The sequence below is a fragment of the Papaver somniferum genome, chromosome 8 (assembly GCF_003573695.1).
Source record: "Papaver somniferum cultivar HN1 chromosome 8, ASM357369v1, whole genome shotgun sequence".
Lineage (NCBI taxonomy): Eukaryota > Viridiplantae > Streptophyta > Magnoliopsida > Ranunculales > Papaveraceae > Papaver > Papaver somniferum.
Genome location: NC_039365.1, coordinates 121693217 through 121716088, shown reverse-complemented (window position 1 = coordinate 121716088; position 22872 = coordinate 121693217). Strand labels below are relative to the sequence as shown.

Sequence of the window (22872 nt, the reverse complement as noted above, 5' to 3'; positions counted from 1 at the left end):
GATTTTCCATATCTTATCCTTTATCGCGTCAACAACAACACGAACATCAACCTACGAAGAAGTAAATGAGTGTTTAATTTTATCAAAAATTGAGCATAGTAAAACTTCAGAAGTCATAGGGTTTCTTACAGATGATCCAGCCTCAGCATGAGCCGACCTATACCGGACAGGGGCTCTAACAGTCCGCTTGGGTCACGAGTTGTGAGAAGAAGGATTCTCCTGATTGTCCTGCAAAGAATCATTTTCCTATGATCAATAACTCTGATCAAATGAAGACGAAGAAGATATACAACTTACCGAGACTGACGCTTCTATTTCATGCTTTGACTGAGGTTCGTTTCGAGAAGAAACGTTATTGCTAGACATAATGAGGAAAGGTATGGCAATCAAAATTTCCTCTGTGCGATGAAATTAACTCTGGAAGAAATATTTGCGTAAATGTTAAACCCTAAGTCTTGGAGATATATACAAGACACGAAAGGTGCTTATCCTCCGCGGATAATCAATTCAGTTGCGAGTTTTACTGAAACCCTAAGTTCCAAACAAGATAAATACTGGAGATGCGAAGAAAAATAATACACTGGGGACTGACCAAAACTGGACGTGCTCAGGAAACCACATGGCCTTGTGTGTGTTATATGTCTTCTCGGCATATGTGGCGTGTCTGGATATTTTCACAGATTGAAGCCGTTAAAGCAAGTAAAGGGAAATCACAATCGGTTTAGCGCAAGAGTATTGGCTCATTCTATTTGGTTCAATCAAGAAAAACCGACATTAGTAAAAGGATTTCTCTTTCGAAAGGAAAATATTAGTACTGAAGTGAAGATGTTAAAAATAATCAAAGAAAATGTCTATTATGAAGACTAAGAAAACATTCAAATGTTTAAATAAGATCAGGAATAAAGATACTCTCAGATTCATCGGAGTCATCAGATTTTTCAGATTCGTCGGAGTCATCATCTTTCTCATAATTCTCTTCTTCGTCGGAATCACTGTCAGAGTCATTGATGAAATCTGGGTGAATATCAAGATCGTCCGAATCCGAATCATCTTCTGCTTTATACTCAGCTTCGAGTTCACCTTCAACTCGTTTTGCAATCTTTTGGAGCTCTCTGGTACGCCGGTCTGGCTTAATCTTGCGCTCCGGTAAAAACCGCACGGTTTCCTCTTCATAAGCGTCAGCGTCAGAGTCAGAGGGCACACCGTCGACAAATCGGTGTTTCTCCTCAGCCGCTAGTATTCTGCGCCGGATTCGATCCTTTCTACGCTGACGATCCTCTGCCTTATCATCCTCAGCTTTTCTCTTCATGAGCTCGACATAAGTGACTCTGCGATTATTAAGAGGCACACTCGTCTTTGATTCCTCGGCGCAGTTTGTCTTAGCACGCGTTTTAGCCGCAGGGATTCTCGAATCCTCCTCAGAATAGCTGGAAGAATAATCACTGCTAGAAGACACCATTTTCTGGATCCAGGAGCACAGAATCACGGATATGTTGATAATAAATTCACTCCAAAATGGTAATCCTTAACTCTTATCTTTTTACGATTCCACTAACAATAGTGATGGCAATGCAAGAGTTAGCACTTCAAAACTTGCTCGTTTATTCGAATCTGCAAAAGCGAGCAAAGCTCAAGTTTTCATAAAATCATGAACATTTACATCATACAAGCATTAATCACTGGATTATGAAAACTAAACAAATATTTCTTCATAAATAATTGTTTACTGATTAATATTGCTTAAAAGTTAAGCTTTGATTTTCCAAAATATATATATACATATATATTAATAAATAAAACGTGATTAACTGACGTAAAAAAAAATTAAAATTTTTTTTTGACGTGAGCCCAGGCTCACGTGAATTTTTAAAAAAAAATCTTTTCCTTCGTGCAATCGTCTTTCTTTGAAACGAAGGTTTATTTCGGTTTTGTGAAAAGTTCACACCTTTTAAGATGAAGTTTTGGTTTCCATGAAAGCTCATAAACAAAATTTTATCACTGGACACAAGTCTATTTAAAAGAAAAACCTCTCTCAAGATAGGGATTATTGCTAGTTTCTTGAACTAACGATCTAACGAACATACGTTTAATAAAAATAAAGGTTTTCTACAAAACTCACACTCGTACATGTGCATATACAAAAATTTAGCATGATCAAGGCATGAACAACTCATGAATAAATCACCAAACTTCTGGAAAAAAAAATGCTTACCTGGTCGGTGCCGGCCGGAAGTTGGCCGGACAGTGGCGGCGCCCGTCGACGCTGGCGGCTCCGGCGAGGTTTTTCCTGGTATCTCCTGTGCTCAAACGTGAAGATGAAGAGGTGATAAAGGTGGTGGCCCTATATAGGTGAAATAAAGAAGAAAAGTGATTAATTCCCTTTTATATCAATTTTATTTCCAAAACCTAATTCCATAAGGATTTCCTTTTCGGGCCCGGCCCATGAGTCTTAAACCAACCAAGGTCCCACCATCAAATCAGCAGTTCTACACCAATTTATGATCATTGGGGTGACACTCTACTATGCCACTGGGGTTTTCTTTCAAACCATGGTTTTCTCATTCAGTCAAAATCCGGTAACATCTTATCTATGACTAAGTTCAATTACTTATTTTATCTGTAACTGGAAAATCACCATTCAGTGCTGATTGAGGAACATGACTGTCTCTCACTAAGCAGAGGAATTAATGTAGATGGTGGATTTTCGACAAGGGTTAAAATCATAAAACCATAATTATGCATGCTCCTGATCCGGCAATCAGATGAGTATTGAGGCTCATGTCTCTCATTGAAGCATGAAAGCTCATGCCATAAAATATCTGACTGAGAAGGATGTCTCTCAGAGTATATGTAGATGTGTAGTCTCTCAGCTGAGGCAACGACACATCTCATGAATACTAAGCAATATCAGTAATTATTTCTATATAAAATCAAAAGATTGGACGGCTCCTAGACATCATGCCTGCTAGTATAGAGCGACAACCTCTTCAGGATACAACAAGGTTTTCCCTGACTATATAAAGGAAATATGACGTTTCAACAAGCTCATGTTTCTCAATTCTCAATAATTAATGCTCCTAGACAGCATGCCTGCTAGTATAGAACTATCAGTTAATATGTATGATCGTTAACTGAATATTCAACAATATTCTACGATTCTTAGTAATATTTCGTCATTTCAATTCGTGGTTCTTCCCAGCAAAATTCCACGTGTTAGTGATAAATATTCAATGTACGGGCACCTGAGCAGCTATCGAGTAAGCCTCGACCAAAATGGTGTTAGTGTACTCAGCAATAATGCACGAGCGAGCACCTGAATGGGCAAACGAGCATTCCAAAACATGAAGGAACGATAAACCTATACAAAGTAGGAAGAAAATAATAAAATATTAATCAAGCCGCTGGGGATTGGGCCCACCGGCCGGCCGGTCGTGCCGTGGCCAGTTCCACATCCAATTTTATATTTTATCATATTTTTATTATTTTCCTTGATCTCATGAAAATCCCTTCATTTGAGCAAATCTCCTTCGTCTCAAGGAAACTCCCCAGTCTCATGGTGTTTCCTCGTATCAAAGAAATAATAAAATTTATGAAAGGTGTTGCGGGACCAGGTCCACTAGACGGACGGCCATGCCCTAGCCGCGGCCGGTCCCACACCTCATGACTCCTTATTATTTTATTATTTCCCTCATCACATGAAAATTCTCTGATTTCATGATATTTCCCTCAATTCATGAAATATTATAAATTAGGGAGAAAACGCACGGGACCCGGGCTCTTGGCCGGCCATGCCCTAGCCGTGTCCGGTCCCACACGTCTATGTCTTATTATTTTAATATTATTTGTTTCAGCAAACTCCCTGGATTCATGAAATTTCAAGTTCATGAAAAATAATATAAAATTAGGGAATCACGTGGGACCGGGCCATAGCCGTTCGGTCACACCCTAGCCGGTCCCATATGCCCCTTATTTTATTATTATTATTTTTTATCTTTCCCTCATCTCATGGAAACTCCTTGATCTCAACAAATTCCTTGGTTTCAACAAACTCTTGGATTTTATGATATTTCTCTAAAATCATGAAAATATTATAAATTAGGAAAAGTGCCTTGGGACTGGGCTCTTTGGCCGGACGGCCATGCCTTGGCCATAGTCGGTCCCACACTTCATGATTCCTTCATTATTTTATTATTTGCTCCTTCATCTCATGAAGTTTTCCTAGTTTCAGCAAAAATCCTTGATTTCTTCATATTTTCTCAAAATGTTGCTCAAACGCGCATCAGAAAATATCGAAACTCTCATAACTGAGGCACGGACATTATGGTGACATGGGCATGTCTCCTTGACCGACCAAGGGAGACCCTGAGGCTTGCAGAGAGCCGGTCCCACGTGTTTTAACAATTTTGACCTAATTTGCTCAATTACTCATATTGGGTCCAAACTCTTCTCAAACAACTTGGATTTTTCTCGAACGACCACTAGCTGGTCCCACGACAACCAAAGTCCGGTTTTATGCCCTCTTGGTCGGTTCCTCATCTCTCCATAATCAAGTTCTACTACCTGACGCTCACACGAGCACTATTTTTAATGAATGATTAAACCAGCATTTAATCATCCTTTCACCAACTGGTCTTCAAGAGACTTTGGCATTTTGCTCACTTGAGCATATGGGCTCTATATGGTCGGTTCATCATCCCATGTATCCGGTCCCTTCTCTATTTCATGAATGATTTTCAATAAATCATGAATTTATCATCAATTCGGCAGTTGATCAAAATTAGGGTTTCGAATCCAGAGCTCTGCAAAAACGTAATTCTGAGTAAATTCAAACGCCAATAATTTTTATGTTGATCCCATGATCAACACCCTAATTAATTATACTCGGCTGAACTACCAGTATTTTAATTAATCTTGGTCATGTCACCAATGATTCCTCAAATGAGCAGCATTCGCTCAAATGAACAATATCTGTTCACGTTAAGAATATAGGTTCAACTGTCAATATTCAATAGTTCATTAAATGAGAAACATTTGCTCATGCGAGCAGCATTTGCTCATACAAGCAACATTTGCTCGTACGAGCAATATTTGTTCAAATCATGAATATTGGTTCAACTATCAATATTGAGCAACATTTTCTCAGATGAGCAATATTTGCTCATACTGGAAATATTTGCTCAGACTAAGGAATATTGGTTCAATTATTAATATTCAACGATTCATCAACACAGTTTTCTCAAGTTATCAACATTTATTCGACAATGATATTTTTGTTTCAGCAGACACGTTCAATTCATGAGTCTCAGAACATTTGCAAATTATGTTCAACTCAACAATACAAGGACTCATCGTCCCATAAAGTCGACAACTGACTAACTAAATACACGTCTGCCTTGCAGACTCCACATTCACGAGATATCAATCATGTCATATGGGGTGGATATTAACTTGGGTTTTGGTCTTGCGGTCTACGACACGTGTGTTCATACACACGATGAGAATGTGAGCAAGTCGTGCAATCAGTTGGAGGAGTTAGCAAAGTAGTGGGTGGAAAGTTAACCAAGTCTCCGCACGATGAGCAACTGGTTTCAACACGATTTTCCACTTCCCCACTCTTTGACTCCAGTAACTGTCACACTTCATGGGATTATGGTGTTTTCAATTCAGCAATATAAAAGGTCTCTGGGTCCCGATTGAAACAGACAAGAATTTCTCGACAAGTTCATACAGACAATCTTTCGTTTACACGATGAGACAATTACTCTCACAGAGAAAATTCAATCAATTAGAACTTACTTTATTTCTTCACGCAGAATACACAACACACTTACAATCTTTGATCACCATTGATCTCACACATTTCTCAGCTTCCCTCCTACAGATCGACCCATCCTCTCTTGTGACCGAATTGACTCTGGAACGGCCATTGCCTTGGTTTAGGATGGAGTCCTACAGATTGATCTCTTGAAATTAAAAGCACTCCCTTCTTGTAGTGCATATGTGTGAGGTTAAACATTTTGCTTGGTTCAAGGAGTCTCCTCCGCACGGTCGTCTCCTCAATTCCATAAAATCAGCAAATCATTTTTCCCCATCTATAGAGAAGTTGTGGTACCGTCCACGGCTAAGGCATTGTCGGACATTTAGTAGGCCCGGTACCTTGACACTCTTCCCAATTTTATGTTATTTTCATCGTGTGAGGAAATATGGAGAAAGTAAGAGTTTTGCTCAAACGAGGGAGTTTTCTCGAATGAAGGAGTTTTCATGAGATTAGGAAAAATAATAAAATGCGATAAAATAAAAGAGGGAGGCGTGGGAACCGGCGGCCGATGGATCCGGTCCCCTTAGGCGCCTCTTTTTTATTTCTTTCTTCCCAATTTTGCATAGGTTTCCTCGTTCGTCCATATTTTTGAATGCTCGTTCGTTCATTATTATTAAGGATACTCGCACCATTTTCTCGTGGATTACTCGGTGGTGGCCCAGATGCCCGTATGTTGAATATTTATTACTAACCCATGGAATTCTACTGGGAAAAGCCATGAATTGAAGTAACGAAATATTATGATTAACTTATAATTCTTTTTAGGAATTCAATTGATGAATCTTGCGACTATAAATAATTAATTGATAAGTTGATGGCTCTATACTAGCACGCAAGCTGTCTAGGAGCATTATGATTATTCGAGAATTGAGCGATATGAGCTAATTGTAGCGTCATATTTATTCTGTATAGTCAGGAAAAATATTGTTACATCCTGAAGACGTTACCACTCTATACTAGCAGACAAGCTGTCTAGGAGCGGTCCAATCATTAAGATTCTATACATATGTCTTTTATATAGTCAGGGAAAACATTGTTACATCCTGAAGAAGTTATCGCTCTATACCAGCAGGCAAGTTGTTTAGGAGCCGTCCAATCATTTTCGATTCTATATAAAAGTGATTACTGAAATTGTTCAGTATTGATGAAATATGTCGTGGTCTCAATTGAGAGACTGCATATTCATGTATGCTCTGAGAGGCAATACACTCAGTTAGAGGTTCTTATGGATTGTCTGAGAGGCAATACACTCAGTCAGAGATCATCGTGGCATGAGCTTTCATGCTTAAACAATAGACATGAGTCTCAATATTCGTCTGATTAATGGATCATGAATATGCAAGGTTATGATTTTACGATTTTAGCATTTGTAAAAAATCTACCATCAACATTAAATCCCCTATTTAGTGAGGGACAATGATGTTCCTCATTCAGTACTAGATGGTGATTTTTCTAATTATAAACAAAATAAGTAATTGAACTTAGTCGTAAAAAGAATGTTACCGGATTTTCGATTTTCTCCAACGATGTCGCGTACGAGCGAGCTATTGCTTGGTTGAAGACCCCAGTAGTATGATAAAGCATACTCTGACGAGCATAAATTGGTGGGGCACCACTGATTTGGGTGGTAGAATATCTAGTCTTGGTCGGTTTAGCACTTCTGGGCACGGGCCCAAGAGAAGAAATCCTTGTATTTTCACCCTCCCTCGTACGAGCTGTTGGTGAATTTGTCGGCCGAATCTTTGCAGGTAGTTTTTTTTTTTGAAGATGGACGTGTGTCCAGTAAGTGAAAAAGAACCCCCCCTCCTTTTTTTTTATATATGTGAGCTTTCACAAAAGTTTTTCTTTAGGAACGAACTTCCGTTCGTTTAAGAAACGAGTAATTATCCCTAACGTAGAAGGGATTTTTTATTTTTCAATAGACGTGCATCTGTTAATAATAAAATTTCTATCTGTGAGCTTTCATGAAAATTTTGTTTTGATATGTGAGCTTTCACAAATTTTTGAAAATATACTCTCGTTTCAAAGACGGATGCTCGCACGAGGGAGCAATTACGTGAGTTTCACGTTAAATTTTTTTTTTCTTTTTTTGTAAAATCAATGTTTTGATTTTGAACAACTATTGAAAGTAGACAATTACTAATTGTCAGTGAAATCGTAAACAGGTAAGAGGTGGATTGTTACCATTTTAGCGCGTATTGTTACCGATGTGTTTTCTTTTTGACTCAGAAAGGACAAGTTTTATTAAAATCCAATACATTACTAAGAAAGTAATGGTATTGGTGAAAGCAAAATACAAAATATAAAGACTCTTCCAAAAATTACATATACTTAATGAACAACAACCTCCCAATTATGAAGAACCATATCCAAGGTGATTCCTTCAAAAATTTAAGTACCCACACACCAATTATAAATCAAAGTTCTGATACCATCTTTCAAGTTACTTGTTGAGTTATATCTGCCATTAAAAGATCTTGAGTTTCTTTCAAATCAAACAACCCACCATATTGCCAATGGGATTATGTCCCAATTTTTAGTTTTCAAACTTAAACTCTTCCATTTTTTTCTTCTCCATTCCCAGAATGTATCCCTCACACTGCCTTGAAACACCCATTGAAGATTATATACACATAAGAAGTAAAACCAAATTTCTCTAGTTGTATCACAATGCAAAAACAAGTGTTGGTTTGATTCAGCACTTTTCTTGCATAACAGATAGCCATTCACATGATATGTATTCCTCGGTGAATCCATTGTTGGTGCAGCATTATAGCAGAGAGAGCAAACAAAGAAAATCATCTTCTGTGGTATTTTTGGATTCCACACACTTTTGTAAGAGCAAGTCTTATGATGGAATCCAAACTATTCCAAGTGTGGAAAAACCATGGAATGTCAAGTCTAGTGGCTTCCAAGTTGGGGTCTTCCACAGAAAATCCAAGCAAGGTTCTACGGTTTCGTGGAAGGGTTCGTGGAATCCATCTGAACGCCAATAAGAATAACATTAAACGCAATTAAGAATGGAGTTAAAAAAACGCAATTAAGAATTGCGTTTCTTTTTTATCCGTAGGTTCAAAATGAGTTGTTGAAATCTAACGGCTGAAAAAAAAGCTCCATTCTTAATTGCGTTTTTTTAGATCCATTTTTAATTGCGTTTTTTTAGCTCCATTAAGAATAGCGTTTCTATTGTTCCACCATTACACTTGCGCTTCCATCCACAGTTCCAAGTGTTGAGGTGGCGTGGAAGATGGAAGATGGATGGATTCCACCATAATACTTGCTCTAAGGGAAAGCTAGCAAACCATCATCCCCTAAAGACTTATAACACTCTGCCACTGAGAATGTTTTTGTACCATCCTGCCATAATCTGTGATCCTGACCTTCACCTCTATTAAAAGTAGACAGCAAATTCAAGAGATGAGCTATGTCTTCTATCTCTGCTTTCCTTAAATTCCTGCAAAAACCAAAATTCCAACTGTTCCTAGCATTCCGATGTATTTGAATCCACACTTTTCGTAACAGATAATGGTAGCCCCTGATTATAGCTGCGTCTCTGCTTCTTCTAGGAAACAATCTGGAAACACCAAACCAAAGATGGGGCTTTTGCAGATGTTCATGCCAAGGTGAATCTTCCTGATACGAAGGATTTGATTCGTGGTACACCTATCGATCAGCTGGGGAAGAAGAGAGCCGAAGATGAAAAGTTGTATGCTTATTGACAGAAACAACGTCGGATTCAGGGAGCAAGACTAGCGGTCGATGACGAGCCATGATCATTCGTCGATGGTGTAGCTCCTATTTGAAGTCGAACCTTCCTGGGAACCCATTGATCGTAGAGTTGAGCGGTATCCACCCGGTATGGAGGCTGAACGTTTAGACAAGATCAATTTCCATGCTGAATGTAAGGAAAATGACTATTTGGATGCAGTCTATGATGATCCTGAATATCATACCGGATAGATTTCTGAGGAAAACTCTGAATATGATTCTGAATAAGAACTTGAAGAAGATTTTGATCGTGAGGATGATGATGAATCTGACGATCAATTACTGTAGAAGTTGAATATATTTTTGATTTTTGTAGGTGTATGTGTTTCTTTTATTAACTCAGAATTTTTGCTTCATGAATATCAGAAACCTTGCTTGTCTCTTTGACTCTGATTGAATGAAGTGGACGAACGTCCATATGCGTGAAAGATCACGATTCTTCTTCAGAATATTTTAGCTGGTTCATCCAATTAATGTGAATTTTTGATATGTTGTAATGGACATCCGTATGGAGGGAATGACCTGCCCTCAGATTCTTCATCAATTGCTCCAAGTTGCCGCTTTGCGCAAGACAATGTAAAATTTCAACAGACGAGCTTGCTGCAAAAACACCCATTTGCTTGCGTCTTCGAAACTTATGGAGTCGTCATGGAGGGACGTACAGTATCACAGTGGCAGACTGTCGGTCCCCGGTATTGGTGGGATCTTCTCTCCGTTCCTTCTCTTGATTCTTTCTTATTTATAGAAAGGTAGAGATATCGAGGTTTAAAGACTTTGTGGAAATACCTAGGGGGACAACACTCGACTGTGAGTTTATGAATCCCGTTTAGAAATTTCTGCTTGCATATCATCTGCTCTGGAAGTTGCTGAAACTTCATACGACGTCGGAATTTGATGATTGACACCAACTTTTGAAGCTAAGAGACTGAGTGCGGAAGCCATATCTTTCTGCTCGTATGTCCGATGGATGCGCTCTTTTGTTATGTTAAAGTAGAGACATAGTCGAACATAATTTTCCAAGGAAGTATTGTCCCATTCCTCACTCATTGGTACGTTTTTGTAAACCCATGGACTGAAGTGTGTTGTATCCCATTTGTATAAGTGATTATAACATCTTGTAGAAGACTTTGGCTTGTGCCCGTGAAAGCTTCGGGAATACTTTCATGTCAGCATGTTTTCATGTCTACACGTCTTGATATGAATCATTAGTGCTTGGAGAATTATGATCCATCGATTAACACTTCCAGACTTAGGATGTAGAAAACGGAAGTTGATGAAGCAGGATGTTGCTAGTAAGACCGTTGTAGATGCTGAGATCACGACTGGTTACACTCTAGAGATCCTTGTTGATGCTGAGACCATGGATGGAGTTCCTCTAGAGATCATTGTTGATGTTGATACCATGGTTGAAGTTGCTCAAGATACGAAAAAGTTAGAATGAAGGTATACTGATAGTTCAACCCAAATTCTCTTGAACATTATGACTTTACTGTGAAGTGGCTTTGTCAGGGAATTGATGTTGTTGTGGCAGATATCAGCGGCATTCTCCACTCTGGATGTGATTGGGAGAGAAGTTCCTTAGTCGTGCAAGGTTTGCGATGTAGAGATCCGTTGACGAAGTTTCATAGCATCACACCAGGTTGCAATGACTTGTTATATGGAACACATTTATTGAAATTGATATGAATTGATATTTTCAACAAGATCAAGTCCCCAGGTGCATTCCGGAGGTGTTCATCAGCTTAGTAAAATATATATGTTGAAGGAGTTTGTGACATCCGTGGACGAATGATGTTGCATCTGCTTCAAAAGTCTTGTCATGGGATAGTGAATACTTGTCGATTGTAGTTCAGATACACTTTCATCGTGTTAGTGTTGAATCGGTGTGTCATCATCGAGATATTTTTGCTGAAGCTAGAGGCGCATAGAAGGTGTACTCTTTGATTGGGAGCATAATTTGAAGGCTTCTGAAGAATATAACACTCAGAGATGAGAGGTTTTTTGATTTTCGGCTGGCCTTGGAGAAGTAGGTGACTGACAGTTGTAGAAATTTTCTTTTGATTAGGTAGATTCAATTACTTAATGCAAGTATTGCATATATTCTAGAGAAATTAAAAATAACGGATAAGTTAAGAAAATCCAAAATGCTTCAAACCTTAGATGCTTGTGCGTTGAAGCGTTACATATCTTAAGCGTTGAATGTCTTAGGCTTGATTGACTCGGAGCCGAGTATCTTCTGTTGATTCGGAATTCCATTCGTTGCAATAGTGGGATTCAATAGTTGTGCAGACATCAGAGATTTCTGATTTTTTTGGCATATATGAACACTCCTGTAAGGCTAGAGAGAAACGCCCAAAGTGTTATTTTGCTATGCTTGGACATCATCTCGGTAATGATCATCCCAGTACAGTGCTCGATTTGAATAGGAGTCGGACTTAACCACTTGGTAAAATATTGTAGCGGTGAAGCCACCTATTCGAGCGTCTTGCAACAACAGAGTTGCTAGCAGAATTGAGTCCCCATGCTAGGATATCATGTGAGGAAATAGATGACATAGACATGGTAGGAATGAGACTTGCCTGAGTGTGGAACCTCTAGATGATTATATATGCATCTTTCGCAGGTTCTTGTTTCAACCTCGTCAAAGTTCGAAATTTCTCCAAGTGCTCTGATGATGGAACACCCACCAAGTCATCCGGGTCAGGATTTTTTTCCATGGAGAGATGTAAAACTGGAGGTTTGGTGACCATATCGTCAGTATGTGGATATGTTCGTCCGAGGATCATTTCATGTTCTGGATCCTCCTTGTAGAACTTGGTTTAGGTTGAACCTATTTTCATCTTGAGATGATGTAGTTATAAGCATCTCTGAGTGTTCCTTCATGATACATGATTGAGATGGGAGCATGAGCGGCTTCTTTTCGAGTGATGCTTTAGTGGAATAATATGGGCGACAATACCAACATCGATCGATGCTCTTCCAAATTCATTTCCTTTGAGATGGACTGTGGTAAGCATTCCTCCGCCGTGCATCTCCCTGTCTGTGGCTAGAGGTTCAAGGATTATTTCCAGGATGGACAGTCGTTTGACACGATGTGATTCAGTGCTGAGAACATGTCTTTCCTTTGTGCCCTTGACAGATAGAGCAAATTCACATATATGTTCAACCAAAGATTGAACTGTTTTGTTGATAAGTTGTTCAAAGAGAGTGCAAGTCTTGATTGGGAGAAGATTCTTGTGCACTCCTTCAGTCTTCAGGTTAATCCCTCCTGAGTGAGCCTTCTCTTAGAAGATGCGCTTCAAAACATTGCAGTCACTTGTTGGATGATTGATAAACCCATGAAGGCAGATTCTCCATTTCTTCTTTAGTTGGCTATTTCCTGATGAATGACAATTTGATCGTACCATATGGGCTCTAGAATTACAGTAATTTGATCACTTCTTCAATGGGAAGAAGAAATTTTGAGTCTGCATCGTTCCCTGTTTGTGGAAATTGGGTCGGAACTTGTGCATTTAGAGGTTGACCATCCTTCCTTTATGCTTTTGGAGGATCGTAGGACATTGGAAAAGTATGCTTGTGTTTTTGTGTCTCATCTTTCCTTTTGCTCCCTCCTGCAACATCGTTCGTGGAAGGTTGGAGATTATATTGCTTATTGATCAAGCGTCTGCTACCTCGAGTTTCTCGTGGTTCCTCGACTTTTGTAATTTTTGCTCTTTCCAGTAAAGAAGGTGCGGTAGTTGCTGATCGCTTAGCTGCTTCATGAAGTTCTAAGAAAGTCTAGAACTGGGGATTTTCCAGTAAAGCTATGTAGACCGGGATCATTCCATTGATGCACAAATCTACAAGTTGCTGCTATGTGACGTTTGGATCGTGACAGTTCAGGGCTTAAACTCTGAAACTTTTCACATAATCATTGGGATGTTCATTTCTCCTTTGAAACATCCTTCCTAGATCAGAGAGAGTGACTTGCTCTGAAACGAAGAAGTATTTTCTGTAGAAAGCATTAATCATCTCTCCCCAACTGGTGATACTTCCTGATGTGATGCTGTTGTACCAGGTGTATGCTATGCCTGTCAGAGACTTTGAAAATTCCTTCAGACGGACGACATGGTTGTTCTCATGTTCTCTAAATGATTACAGAAACCAAAAAACATGCTCTCGAGCATTGCCTGTTCCATCGTAAAGGGTGAACGTTGGAGAGGTATAACCTTTTGGAAGAGGAATCCTTTTCGTAGCAGCAGGTTATGGAGGTTGGTGACGATGGACATAGGATGTCTTATCTTTTTAAAGAGGTGTTCCAAATCTTCACGAGTAATGAAACTGGATGGTTCTTTCACTAGTGGGTTATCCTCAGCTTTGCGGACTTCATCATCATCCACCACGTGAATTGGAGAGATCTCAGGATCAGCAGCCAACGATGTTTCTTTGGCTTTTCTTTCTCCGACCCGTCCTGGGTTTTCTCTGACATTTTGTATGTGAGAGTTTTGAGATAAGTGCATAACTCCTTCTGTGTTGCAGCCATATCTGTTTAATTCTTGATGAGAACCTCCTAAACCTTCATGAGATCAGCGACGGTAGGTGGATTTTCTATGATTTCATCGGGAGACCGGCCGAAAAGAGGATTATTTCCGATGTTGGTTTGAGGAGGGGTGGTGTTAGCAGCATCACTATTGGAATCCGGAGTGACTTGAGTACCACCATTGTTGTTGCTAGTGCTAGAGTCGTTCGAATTAGGATTTGTAAATGAACCTGACCTAAGATCAACCATTTTGATGAATTGAGATTGTAACCGAGAGATTAATCTCCACTGTGGTCGCCAATCTATTGATGGGAGAAAACAGATTTGTTGGTTTTATTGGAAAATGAAGAGACGACCGTGCGGAGGAGACTCCTCAACTGAGCAAATTTCTTTAACCTTTTGCAAACACATGCACTGCAAAAAGAGTGCTTGAATTCGAGAGATCAATCTGTAGGATTCCATCCTAAACCAAGACAATGGTCGTTCCAGAGTCAATTCAGTCACAAGAGAGGATGGGTTGATCTGTAGGAGGGAAGCTAAGAAGTGTGTGAGATCAATGTTGATAAAGGATTATGTATGTGTGGTGTATTCTGCGTGAAGAAAAAATATAAGTTATGATTGATTGAATGTTTGCTCGGTTGAGAGTGATTGCTCAAACAATGAGAATTCTTTGTTTGGACGAGCGTTGTTTTTTTTTTCCAATCATGGATTCAGAGACTTATTTATACTGCAAGAAATAGTAAACACATTGATCCCCGTAAGTGTGATGGTTACTGGAGTGAAAGAGTGGGAAAGTGGGAAATCGTGTTAAAACCAGTTACTCATCGTGCAGAGACTTGGTTGATTGTCCACCCACTACTTTGCTAACTCCTCTAACCGCTTGCATGACTTAATCACATTCTCATCGTGGATGAACACACGTACCATGGGCCGCCAGACCAAAACCTTAGTTAATATCCCCATGTGACATGATTGATGTCCCGTGATTGTGGAGTCTGCAAGGAAGATGTGTATTTAGTTAGTCAGTTGTTAACTTGATCAGACGATAAGTCTTGATATTGTCGAGTCGAGCATGATTGATGAATGCTCTATCATTCATGGATTGAATATGTCTATTCAGACAATTGTATAATTCTCGAAAGAATGTTGATGGTTGAATCAACATGATGAATATTGATGATCTGAGCGAATATTGGTCGTCTGAGCGAATGTTGCTCATTTGATGAATTAATGAATATTGATTGTTGAATCAATATTGCTATCTTGAGCAAATATTTCTCGTGTGAGCAAGTATTGCTCATGTGAATAATTAAATATTGATAACTGAACCAATATTCCTAGTCCAGGAAAATATTACTCGATTGAGCAAATATTGCTCGTTTCATGAATTATTGATAGCGTGACAAAAAAAAAATTTAATTTAAAATATTGGTAGCTGGACCAAGTATAATTAATTAGAATGTTGATTGTTGGATCAATATAAAAATATTGGTGTTTGAATCTGTTCAGAATTATGCTTTGAAGAGCATTTGATTCAAAACCCTAATTTGATCGATTGCTAATCAATTGATGATTTACTGAAAATCAATCATTGAGCGAGAGCGAGAGAGAGAGAGGGACCGGCTACATGGGATGATGGTCGACCATGTAGCGCCCAAAGTCTTTGAAGACCAGTTGGTAAAAGTATGATCAAATGTTGATTTAATCATTTATTGAAATAGTGTTTGTCTGAGCATTGGGCAATACATCCTAATTATGGAGAGATGAGGGACCAACCAAGAGGGCATGGAATCGGCCTAGGTAAACCACATCAACCAGAGGATGGGTTTCTAATAACTGAAATTTCTTGTGGACATCACTAGGTTCAGGAAAACGTGTATGAAGATAATCTTGTAAAATGGTTGAGGCACATATGTCAAGTCCCAAGTGAGGGATCTCTGTAAGAGCTAAAGGTAAGGCACAAGGAGAATGATAATCACCCCCAAACTTAGAGTTTTGGGTGTCTCTAGATAGACTAGCTACAATTTCCCTAATTTCTAGATCATCAGAATCCTGAAAATGGTCAGTTTCTTCGTGTAGATTATACTCAGGTGATGCATCCTCACTCATATTTAAAAGCTGTACGAGTTCATCTTCCTCGTCTAAGACTAATGTTTCTAAGTCTTGGGACTCTAAAACAGTATTCTCATAATAAACTCGTTCCTCTAAACCATTATCGACTTCGTAAACAGGAAATACTACATCGTTTAAAAAGGGGGTATTTCTAGTCAAATCCTCGTCCTTTTGAATAGGTGAATAATTATTAAAATTATTTGGATTTGAACTATAAATAATATTATTATTAAGCTCAGTTGGAGTAGCAAATTCCTGATCACTATGCCTATTTATTTCAAATTCTTAATCAACACTATCTTCATCATAATCATTATAATAACATGAAAATGGTTCTAAACAAGTAGTGTAACCAATTTTATCCTCGTCATCCTGTTTATGCAAATAACTATCCTCATTTTCAAGGGTATTATTGGAGACACTATATTGAAAATTAAGATTATTTCGAGCAATTCTTTCGTTCGTCTCAGCTATCAGCTTGAGGGATTCCTCTAAAGAAAGTTTTCTTTCGTCATAAACTAAGGTATTGATCTCGGATATCCTACGTGTCGACTCTTCTAACTTCCTGAGAGACTCTTCTAAAGGAGAAATATAAGAATTTTTCTCATATGACCGGTGCGTATGTGGATAGTAATTGGGCTCACCATGGTATGAACCATAATATTTAAAAGGCTGATGTTCCCAACTACTATTCACATTATGGTCAAAGTAGTAACGTCCATTTTGAAACTCAGTCGGATATTCGTTGTATTGACTATTGTAATACCAGTTCGACATTCTACTGCAGGGGTGAGAGTTGTCACACAAAATAAAACCCACTGACAGGGGATTCGTGGGTGGATAGAGTCTTACCTCCCGTACCAGACGAGCGATGAACCGTTGAAGTCGACTCAGGCCACCGACTCCAATGTCAGTGTACGAATCCGAGGGGCCGAGACAGTATCGTAATTGTCATCCTTCCCTGCAAACAGTTTGTATTTAATTTTTAACCCTTCCTTAGGGTTTCAAAATAATAATAATGTCCAGTCCAAAAATAAAGTCCAAAATTAAAATGTCCAAAAAGGAAAAGAAAAATTACAAAAATAAAATCCTATTTAGAGTTTCTAAAAATAAACAAAATAACTATATACAAAATCTCCTTCTTCACTCCTTTCGGATTCCTCTTTTCTTTCCTTCTTTTGCGATGCTTTCCTTTTATAGTAATTTTCTTTCCTTGTAGCTTCGCTCGAAATCTGAAAAGAATCGAAAAATACCAAAGCGCGTAAAAAAGAAAAAAAAATAATAAAAATAAAAATAAACCTAAAACCAATCTAAATACAAATCCGCGTCGGCGGCGCCAAAAATTGATGTCGTTTTTAAAGTGATAAGTAGAAGTCCGTTCAAAGACTTGTAAAGATTTGATTTCAGACTTAATTTTGGTTTCACTTAATGTTACGAGAGACTGGGACTCAAGATTCCACCAGTAAATCCATTCATGCGATTCATATAGTTATTCTAGACAATTATAGCTCAAATAGAATATTGACTCTGTTTCTTTGCCAAGGTAGCTTTTTGAAAAGCAATGACTATAAATCTAAGGCATGGGATATCAAAAGACTTAACCTAAGTATAACCCATCAATTGAAATCACAACCGTTCAATAAAAACCATAAAACAATTAATAATCCATGCAAAAAGTCATGAACGAATTAAATATAATTACCACACGTATGAAATATGGCTTCCTCCGTCATCCCAGTGTTGGGGTTTAACTCATGATGTCGTACAAACTCTCAAAAATAGAAACATGGCTCAAAGAGTGTTTAAAGATGGAAGTACAAGGAAAATCACCAAAACAGATCAATTGCAACGTTTATATGCGTGGCAGATCGACTGTTACTAACGATACTGAAGATATAAGACTGCTGGGAACGATACTATGTGTGTCGTGGATAAACCACACTTTTCTGCGAATAACTTGGGTCGTCCAATGTTCTTCAGCTCCGTCTTCTTCCTACTGCTGCTGCAACTTTCTCTGTAGCGTGATTTCTTCGTACCAGAGCCTCCTCTAAACTACGTAAAGGCCCCAAACTCCTCTCCTCTTGTTTAGGTCTTCTATCCTCCTATTTATACACAACAACCACAATGTCCCGAGAAAATCTTTCTCCTCCACCGCAAGTTCTGGGATTTCTTCCCTTTTTATTCTTTTTTTTATGCGTCAACTGAGTTAGTATCGACTCTTTTAATGATAGAATTAAATCTCCAAGGGAAGATATTCTCCAAATCCACCAGATAACTTCCTAATATGTGCCGAATAACCCGTGATATTCTCCACCTCTGTTTTCTTTCAAGTGACGTTTCTTCCTTTCTTTTTTCGAATCCGAGACAAGTACCTATGCTGTTTTAACCTAACAGGATATTCCCAATCGAACTGCGACAAAAAAATCCATCTAAATCTCTCGAAATTCTCCAACAAAATCTTCCCAAAAATAACTCGAACAACCCGAGTAACATTACTTCCCTGTTTTGCTTCCAACCGATATCTATCCAAATTTAGTCGAAGTAATGGCTTATACTGGACCTGTTTAGCATTAACAGGCCTAAATAAATCCAACTCGGCGATTGAATCTCTCTACAACAGCTCCAAAACTCAAATCCAAATCTGTCAGTGTCTGCACTTGATTTCCCGCCAAAATTTAGATTTCAAACAAAGAGGATGAGTGCCCCTTAACCAACTGTCAGGTGTCTTTAACACTTGGGGTGTCCTGGTTGTAAATAAAAAGTGGGTGCCCCTTAGTAATTGAGTGCCCCTTATCCAAATAAGGGGTGCCTTTAGTGATTTTCTCCCACGAGCGCAAATACCACTTTTCGAGCCAATTTTCCCGCAAAAGCTTATTTCTCCAAAAACACCTACAAAGACACAAAAGGCCATAATAAATACAAAATCGAGCACTAACAATATATACAATTGAGATTATATCAGACACAAAAATGTGTCTATCAGTAGGCCCGGTCCCGTGATACTCTTCCCAATTTTATATTATTTTCATCGTGTGAGGAAATATGGAGAAACTAAAAGTTTTGCTCGAACGAGGGAGTTTGCTCGAATGAAGGAGTTTTCATGAAATTAGGAAAAATAATAAATTAAGATAAAATAAAATAAAAGAGGGAGGCGTGGGACCGACCACGGCGGCATGACCGGTCGGCCGGTGGACCCGGTCCCCTTAGGCGCCTCTTTATTGTTTTATTATTATTATTTTTCTTCCCTATTTTGCATATGTTTCCTCATTCGTCCATATTTTTGAATGCTCGTTCGTGCAATATTATTAAGTATACTCGCACCATTTTCTCGGGGATTACTCGGTGGTGGCGCAGATACCCGTACGTTGAATATTAATTACTAACCCATGGAATTCTACTTGCAAAAGCCATGAATTGAAGTAACGAAATATTATGATTAACGTAGAATTCTTTCTAGGAATTCAATTTATGAATCTTGCGACTGGAAATAATTAATTTATTAATTGATGGATTTATACTAGAAGGCAAGCTGTCTAGGAGCATAATGATTATTCAAGAATTCAGCGATATGAGCTAATTGAAGCGTCATATTTAATTTGTATAGTCAGGGAAAACATTGTTACATCCTGAAGACGTTATCACTCTATACTAGCAGACAAGTTATATAAGAGTTGTCCAATCATTAAGATTATATACATATGTCTTTTATATAGTCAGGGAAAACATTGTGACATCCTGAAGATGTTGTCGCTCTATACTAGCAGGCAAGTTGTCTAGGAGCCGTCCAACCATTTTCAATTTTATATAAAAGTGATTACTGAAATTGTTCAGTATTGATGAAATATGCCGTGGTCTCAATTGAGAGGCTTCATATTCATGTATGCTGTGAGAGACAATACACTCAGTCAGAGGTTCTTATGGATGATCTGAGAGGCAATATGAAAAAGCGGGGGGTACAACAACCACACCCAATATTTCGATTAACAATATTCTGTAAGGACTAACTCCAATATACTTTTAAGAGAATCAACTAAACATTCACACTCAATCTTAATAAAAGTATATCAAAGAGTTATATATCTCTTTCTCGATTCAATACTTACTCAAGCAAATAGAAATCTGCGAGTCTAATTGAATACAAGAGAAAACACTTGAACGGTACCAAAAACTAATGTTCAAGGATCAATAATTTTCAATCAACAACCAAAGGTTGGATTTCCCAATTGATCGATTCAACGCACAACATGTGATATTTCAATTATATAACAAAAATGCGGAAAAGAAATTACACAGACACCCGAAGTTTTGTTAACGAGGAAACCACAAATGCAAAAAAAACCCGGTACCTAGTTCAGATTGAATACACACTGTATTAAGCCGCTACAGACACTAGACAACTACAAACTAACTTCGGTCTGGACTGTAGTTGAAACCCTATCAATCTCACACTGATCCAAGGTACAGTTGTGCTCCTTACATCTCTGATCCCAGCAGAATACTACGCACTTGATTCCCTTAGCTGATCTCACCCACAACTAAGAGTTTCTACGCCCCAAAGTCGAAAACTTTAATAAACAAATCTGTATCGCACAGAAAAGTAAATGGTAATAGATAAATCTGTCTCCCACAGAAATACCTACGAGTTTTTGTTCCGTCTTTTGATAAATCAAGGTGAACATGAACCAATTGATAACCCGGACTTATATTCCCAAAGAACAGCCTAGAATTATCAATCACCTCACAATAATCTTAATCGATTAGCGAAAGAAGATATTGCGGAATCACAAACGATGAGACGAAGATGTTTGTGACTTATTTTAATCTTGCCTATCGGAGAAATCAATCTCAAGCCAATCTTATGATTGTACTTAGTACGATAGAAACAACAATATCAGATCACGCAACTATAAATAAAATAGTTGGGTCTGGCTTCACAATCCCAATGAAGTCTTCAAGTCGTTAACCTATAGGGTCTCGGTAGAAACCTAAGGTTAAAGGAGAATCGAATCTAGCTTATACAACTAGTATCACACAGGAGGTGTGGGGATTAGGTTTCCCAGTTGCTAGAGTTCTCCTTTATATAACCTTTCAAATCAGGGTTTGCAATTTAAATTACCTTGGTAATAAAGCATTCAATATTCACCATTAGATGAAAACCTGATTATATTCAAGCTAATATATTTCAACCGTTCGATTGAAACTTAACTTGTTACACACAAATGAAATTCACGTTTTAGGTTTGTGTAACCGTACCCAAACATGTACATTTAGTTGGTTCAACAATAGTTAACCAAATGGTTAGCCATATGAGCACTTTCATATCAACCATATTCTTCTTTACCATAACTAGTTTAAATGACTCAAATGAACTAGTTAGAGAGTTGTTCAATTACTCAGATCTTATAGAAGTATACAAGACACAATCGTAGCAAAAACGATTTTATTCACTCGAATCGATTCATGAACTTTATACCCACGATTTGCAAATATGCATTCCTTAGTTTATATAAGTTTAAGTTCACGAATAATCGTTTTTAGAAAATAACCAACCCAAGTACGTGGACTGGTGCGCGGACTTAAGTACCCGGAATAAGTTTGTTTTCAATTCATAAACTCCAGCAGATTTTCACGGGACGTGAACTTCCGATGGTGCACGTACTGGTACGCAGACTTTAGTTCCGGTTTTCCTTTTTAGCAAAGTACGCATACTTTGGTTCAAGGAATAAGGACTTACACATGCATGAGTTATCACACAATGTTTATATCCAACAATGGTTATATATTCTAAACTCTCATTCAATTCATTGGAACATTCTTAGAGGACGTTATAGAGTTGTTATTCACAAACCATTTTTTTTCAAAGGAATTTTCAAGTAATTGAAACTTAATATGACTTTCGTCACTAGTAAAGATGAACTTGGGCAAAGTGAAAGCTTACCAACACATATTTCGAGTAATAGATAAGCGAGATAAACTCGGCTCGAAATAGCAAATGTGTATAATCATAGCCTATATAGCAATACGACTTTTGTCTCAAGATGGGTAGATAGACTTTTGAGTGATAGATAAGTTCAAGTCTCCATATACCTTTTATTCGATGAAGTTCCACCATTTCCTTGAGTATTTCTTCGTCTTTGTATGATGATCGCCATGGAGTATAGAGCTCAACTACACTTTCTATCATAGTCCGAGACTTAGCTATAAGTAGATTAGAAATCAAGACTTATAGTTTTGATCACTAACATTGACAAACATGCTTGAGATATAAACGCATGCGAGTTCGACCGAGCAGTGATCTAACAATCTCCCCCTTTGTCAATTTTAGTGACAAAACTATCAATATATATGGAATAAAAAAATAAATATAAACTTTTGTAGCTTCTCTTCTAGATGCCTGATCTTCTTGGTTCTTCAACATTACTCGAAATATTCGTCACTTCCAAGTATTCCAATGATCCCAAAGGTTGTAAGTTTAGTATCATCGTTGTTGAAAATCCAAGTCATAACAATTGAAAACAAGAATTCTCAATCATTGTTACACAGTGTCATAGTATTATTATACGGCATCAAAGTTCAATTGTATCACAACTTCGACAATAACACTATGGTGATATGTATTACTCCCCCTTAGTCAATACTCCATCTCACATGGAAA

General features: G+C 38.1%; 1 protein-coding gene across 1 annotated transcript; it reads right to left on the bottom strand.

The window, feature by feature from the left end:
- Positions 1 to 883: 883 nt before the first annotated feature.
- LOC113305985 (glutamic acid-rich protein-like) lies at positions 884 to 1459 on the bottom strand. The gene has a single exon (XM_026554976.1). It carries the CDS (start codon positions 1457 to 1459, stop codon positions 884 to 886), a length of 576 nt encoding a protein of 191 aa, XP_026410761.1.
- Positions 1460 to 22872: the final 21413 nt, after the last annotated feature.